Genomic DNA, 6,322 nt, shown 5'->3' with positions numbered 1-6,322 from the left:
GCTGGTGCTTGGCAGAGATTATATATCATCAAAGATTAGACTTATTTAAGTTAAAATATTATTTGTCTTCTTGTTCATTGTTGTCTCTCCAGAGTGAGTTTGTGCAACCTCTCAGAGAGAAGCTGTGCAGCTCTGTCCTCAGTTCTCAGCTCCCAGTCCTCTCGTCTGAGAGATCTGGACCTGAGTAACAACGACCTGCAGGATTCAGGAGTGAAGCAGCTTTCTGCTGGACTGGAGAGTCCACACTGTGGACTGGAAACTCTCAGGTCAGTTTTATTACTGTGTATATAAAGTCATATTTTTGGCTTCTCCTCAGTTTCTAGTTTACATGAAGAGTTTATGATACCAAAAAGATTTAGTGTACTGTCTGAGCTGAAGTGATGTAACATCAAGTATACAGTAAGTAAAACTCCTTCCACACCAACATGTGAGTCAGGATTTATATTTCTGTCATTTAATCTTCAATAAAGACTCAATGTGCATTAAGTCATGAAAGTCTAATATAATTGAATTAATAACAGAAAATATACAACACAGAATTACTGCCAGGTTCTCTACATGCAGGTTGTTGTGGATTTTTAATTAATTCATCAGTGAATAGAGAACAGGAGTTCAGGATGTCTTACGTGTTTGAGGCCAAGCACAATAACTTCAGTGTTTTCTGAGTTTAGTAGCAGGAAGTTGCAGGTCATCCAGGCCTTTATGTCCTTAAGGCATGTTTGTTGTTGAGTTAACTGGTTGCATTCATCTGCCTTTATTCAAAGATATAATTGAGTATCGTCTGCATTATTTCTCATAGTATGACGGTAAATGAAGCATATATAAGGTGAATAGTTTTGGTCCAAGCACTGAACCCTGAGGAACACCGTGTCTAACTTATGTTTGCATGGAGGATTTATCATTAACGTACAAACTGAAGTCGATCTGATAGATAGGACTTAAACCAGTTTAATGCAGTTCCTTTGATTCCAACTGAATGTTCAAGTCTCTGTAACAGGAAGGCTGCAGAGTGAGACAGCTGCAGAGTGAGACAGCTGCAGAGAGATACAGTTGCAGAGTGAGACAGCTGCAGAGAGAGACAGCTGCAGAGAGAGACAGCTGCAGAGTAAGACAGCTGCAGAGAGAGACAGCTGCAGAGTGAGACAGCTGTAGAGTGAGACAGCTGCAGAGAGCGACAGCTGCAGAGTGAGAGCTTCAGAGTGAGACAGCTGTAGAGAGAGACAGCTGTAGAGAGAGACAGCTGCAGAGAGCGACAGCTGCAGAGTGAGAGCTTCAGAGTGAGACAGCTGTAGAGAGAGACAGCTGTAGAGAGAGACAGCTGCAGAGAGAGACAGCTGCAGAGTAAGACAGCTGTAGAGAGAGACAGCTGCAGAGAGAGACAGCTGCAGAGAGAGACAGCTGCAGAGTGAGAGCTTCAGAGTGAGACAGCTATATAGAGAGACAGGTGCAGAGAGAGACAGCTGCTGAGTGAGACAGCTGTAGAGTGAGACAATCCTGTTTGCTTTTTATTATTTTGGACATTTCTTTACAATACTTCAAACTAAACATACTTAAGTAAAAGTAAAGTTACAGATTTTTAAAACTACTTTAAAAAGTACAAGTACACAAAAAACGACTCGATTACAGTAAAGTGAGTAAATGTAATGAGTTACTTTCCACCTCTGCTGTCACCTACAGAGTTACACACAGCTGGTGTCTTAGTACTTGACTGTAGAACGGCTCCTCTCAGAACATAAATAAGTGTAAAGTTTGATGTCCTGCCTTATACAGCATGAGGTCTGCACTGTTCATGTTTTTCAGGTATCTTATTTAGAGCCTTAATAGTTGTTCAGTTCTTTAAGGTGTAGAAGTGGCTCACTGTTACTGAATGATACCCAGTGTGACATGTTACTACCTCCTCTGATTCTATCTGTTATTGTGACCAGTGTTCATGATGGAAGTTCTCCAGTTGGAGGTGCAACTAAGTTCACTCTTTTGGTCATATATTTAGACTCTTTCTTATTACACAGGTAATGTAAATCCCTACTTTGTGTTGTTCTGTGGATGCACAACATATCAGCAGTTTGTCCAAATGCCTATACTGATGTCAATCCCCATTTAGATTTCCTTCTAATGCATTTCATTTTGACACTCTGGCTAGAAGAACACTTTGTTTAACTGATAAACTAGAGTCAAAATGATACTGGATCAACACTGAGAATGATCTTTGCTCAGGAGATAGGTGTGTGTGTGTGTGTGTGTGTGTGTGTGTGTGTGTGTGTGTGTGTGTGTGTGTGTTTGTGTTATATTACTATGGCAACCTTTCTAGAAGATGGGAGTCATCATCAGTAACAGGCCATCAGAAGTTTTGGGAGGGACAGGAAGACCTTTCACTCTAGTGTTGCTATGGATACAATACTAGTCAGAAATAGCTGATGCATGATAATATAGTAGAGTAAAGAACAGGAAACAGGAAAAACAGTCACTGACAGAGACGGCTGTTACATTATAGTAACTGGTGAATAATATATATGACCACAACATAGATGATCCCTTTATTTTAGAAGGTTTTTGCACTGACACCTGACATCAGAGCTTGTGCGTTCAAGCTACTTGTACAATGACAATTAAGTCTATTCTATTCTATTAAGTCTGTCAGGATGTCTGATCACAGAGGAAGGCTGTGCTTCTCTGGCCTCAGCTCTGAGTTCCAACCCCTCCCATCTGAGAGAGCTGGACCTGAGATACAATCATCCAGGAGACTCAGGAGAGAAACTTCTGTCTGCTGGACTGGAGGATCCACACTGGAGACTGGACACTCTCAGGTATGGACAGACAGGTGGACACTCTCAGGTATGGACAGACAGATGGACACTCTCAGGTATGGACAGACAGGTGGACACACTCAGGTATGGACAGACAGATGGACACTCTCAGGTATGGACAGACAGGTGGACATTCTCAGGTATGGACAGTAAGGTGGACACTCAGGTATGGACAGACAGGTGGACATTGTCAGGTATGGACAGTAAGGTGGACACTCAGGTATGGACAGACAGGTGGACATTGTCAGGTATGGACAGACAAGTGGACACTCTCAGGTATGGACAGACAAGTGGACACTCTCAGGTATGGACAGACAGACAGACACTCAGAGGTATGGACAGACAGATGCACACTCTCAGGTATGGACAGACAGATGGACATTCTCAGGTATGGACAGTAAGGTGGACACTCAGGTATGGACAGACAAGTGGACACTCTCAGGTATGGACAGACAGACAGACACTCACAGGTATGGACAGACAGATGCGCACTCTCAGGTATGGACAGACAGATGGACACTCTCAGGTGTGGACAGACAGGTGGACACTCTCAGGTACGGACAGATGGACAGACACTAACTGAGGGACTGTGGTTCATGTTTAATGGTGGATATGAGTGAAGGTGTATGAAGCTGATTGTGTCTTTGTCTCTTCCTCCAGGATGGACCATGGTGGACCGCAGACACTGAAACCTGGTCTGAGGAAGTGTGAGTGTGTTTTCAGTTTGATTCATGAGAACTTTGAGAAAAACTGGATGAAATATGTAAAAGAAGTGAAAAAAGTTGAAAATGATGGAAAATGTGTTTAGTCAGAAATGGGCGTGGCCTAAACTGACATTTATCTTGAACCAATGAATCCATGAAACAGAAATTTCCGTCTGTTGGTCACAGTTCAGGAGTTAAAAGAGAAATGTTTTATAAATGTCCACATGATGGCGCTACCTGCTCCAAAATGTCCCTCATGTCTCTCCTGCAGATAAAGTTCATTCATTCATACTGACTACTGGGGGGGGGGGGGGGGGGGGTACAGTTTGCTATGGGGGGTGGCGTCCTAGGGTTAGTGTCAAACAAACCGTAGCACCACTTCATACCGCAGCAAAAGGAGGAAGGAAAGCCAATCTAAAAACAACACAACACACTGTAATGGTGCCTAAACACAGCCGGTAGTACTACTTGAACAGAACTTGTCAATGACTCTCTGGTTAAAGTCAGTCACCAGTCTCTTTTCCATTGACAGCATGGCCAGTGCCTCTCCTGGGTCATGCTGTTTCTGAGAACAGTTTGAATTCTTTTCATGGTTGAGAAGCACTTCTCAGCTTCCACTGTGGTCATGGGTGATGAGGATCTTTAGGAAAGTGACAGTCTCTGAGAAGACTTCTTCAACATTGTTCTCTCCATAAACAACTGGAATAGATCCACAGCACCACAACAGGCTCTGAACTCGTCCTGCTCTAGATGAGACTAAACTCTTTCTTCAGCTTGCTTCCATTGAGCATCGGGTCGGCCTTCAAGGTGTTCCTCAGTGCATCCTCAGGAAATGTTCAAACCTGTCCCCCAGCAGCAAGGTGGCACTAACTAGGTAGTTTATAAAGGAGAAGTGTTCCCTGGTGTGTCCCAGTATGGTATCTCTGACCCACAGAGACAGGAATAAAACATTATAATCAGACATGACAAAATGTCCATTTCACTCACATCACCTAAAGTTGAATAAGAAACATACTGATGGGAATGTCAAGAACAAGCCAAGAACACACAGACAGACTAACTCCTTTCTAGATGTGGAACGTTACTGGTTTAAGTTACATGAGTTAAGTTGATAGAAAAATCCTGTTCTTTAACCATCTTAAATACTTCATTAATTACATTCAGACAAACATCAGACGCAGCTGGAATCAAGTTTCACTTTGAAAAACATTCTCATCTAAAGGTCCACTTACTCTGTATGTCCAAAGCTTTCAGTCACATCTCATGGTCTTCCTCGGTGATGTCTCAGTTGTCATGGAGATGGTTTAAGTTTGAATGGTTTCAGTAAAGTAGTTAATAAATCAACAGATGATAAACTGCAGCTGTATTGTGTCTCGTTCTCTCCATCAGATGCCTGTGAACTGGAACTGGATCCAAACACAATGAACAGAAACCTCAAACTGTCTGATAACAACAGGAAGGTGACACATGTGAATGAGGATCAGTCATATCCTGATCATCCAGACAGATTTGACTCCTGGCCTCAGCTGCTGTGTAGAAATGATCTGACTGGTCGCTGTTACTGGGAGGTCGAGTGGAGACGAAAGGTATATATATCAGTGAGTTACAGAAGAATCAGCAGGAAAGGAGACAGTGATGACTGTGTGTTTGGATGGAACGATCAGTCCTGGAGTCTGGAGTGCTCTAATGATGGTTACTCTGTCCGTCACAATAAGAGAGAAACATACATCCACTCCTCCTCCTCCTCCTCCTCTGTCTCTAACAGAGTAGCAGTGTATGTGGACTGTCCTGCTGGCACTCTGTCCTTCTACAGAGTCTCCTCTGACACACTGATCCACCTCCACACCTTCAACACCACATTCACTCAACCTCTGTGTGCTGGGTTTGGGCTCTATTGGTCTGGTTCCTCAGTGTCTCTGTAGGAGGAGCAGAGAGGAGCAGTGAGGAGCAGAGAGGAGTAGTGAGGAGCAATTTCTTAGTTTCCACATAATTCCATGTCCTTCATTTAAATTCATGTTTAGGCATCATGTTTCATTCATGCTGATATATCAGGAGTAGTGAGGAGTAATGAGGAGTAGAGAGGAGTAATGAGGAGCAGTGAGGAGTAATGAGGAGCAGAGAGGAGTAGTGAGGAGTAATGAGGAGCAGAGAGGAGTAATGAGGAGCAGTGAGGAGTAGTGATGAGCAGAGAGGAGTAATGAGGAGGAATGAGGAGCAGAGAGGAGTAATGAGGAGCAGAGAGGAGTAATGAGGAGCAGTGAGGAGTATCCAGTAACAATCTGTTGGATTCATTTTGTATTGCAAGTTTATCATTACATGTATTGATTCATCATTTATTAGTAGTGTGTGTAAATCACCTTTAGTCTGGGAAGAATATTTCTAAAATGTCTTATTTTTATGTTTATTTATTCCTTTTCTGAGCATTCTTTAAGGCCAGGTTATTATTTCCTCAATTATAACAGACCTTCAATTTGGTGCTTTTATTTTGAAAGTTTTTAATGTCAGTGTGTGTGTATAGTTTAAAGTGTGTCTAACTGACGGGAGGAAAGCAGATAATGTTTAATTAGCACCTGGCTGATAAGGGCACAAGGTTTGTGCTCATTTCTTTTATGTCATGTTTAATGTCAAGCTCAAACTGTGTCTGTCATAGTTTGATGCACTTTTATCATTATGTGTTTTAGCTAGCAGGAATGCCAATTAGCATCTTATTGGTTTAGATTAAAGGAGATAAAACCAGTTATTTCATTGATTTGTTTATTGATGCAAAGATGTATTTAGTGTTTTTATATTAGCTTTAAAATATATATAGTTAAA

The 6,322-nt window shown here is 42.2% G+C and overlaps 1 protein-coding gene across 1 annotated transcript; it reads left to right on the top strand.

The window, feature by feature from the left end:
* Positions 1-2,760: 2,760 nt before the first annotated feature.
* On the top strand, positions 2,761-5,495 carry LOC128360298 (stonustoxin subunit alpha-like). Its single transcript, XM_053320704.1, has 3 exons — positions 2,761-2,804; positions 3,465-3,511; positions 4,898-5,495. Exons 2-3 carry the CDS (start codon positions 3,466-3,468, stop codon positions 5,428-5,430), a joined length of 579 nt encoding a protein of 192 aa, XP_053176679.1. The 5' UTR covers positions 2,761-2,804; position 3,465; the 3' UTR covers positions 5,431-5,495.
* Positions 5,496-6,322: the final 827 nt, after the last annotated feature.

The sequence above is a fragment of the Scomber japonicus genome, chromosome 6, assembly GCF_027409825.1.
Source record: "Scomber japonicus isolate fScoJap1 chromosome 6, fScoJap1.pri, whole genome shotgun sequence".
Taxonomy (NCBI): Eukaryota; Metazoa; Chordata; class Actinopteri; order Scombriformes; family Scombridae; genus Scomber; species Scomber japonicus.
This window is presented reverse-complemented; position numbering and strand designations above follow the sequence as displayed.

Bases quoted from the DNA above. Each gene is read 5' to 3' on its own strand.
- LOC128360298 (XM_053320704.1), top strand. From the start codon at position 3,466: ATGGACCATGGTGGACCGCAGACACTGAAACCTGGTCTGAGGAAGT. The intron at 3,512-4,897 runs GTGAGTGTGTTT...TCTCTCCATCAG, and splicing joins GAAACCTGGTCTGAGGAAGT to ATGCCTGTGAACTGGAACTG.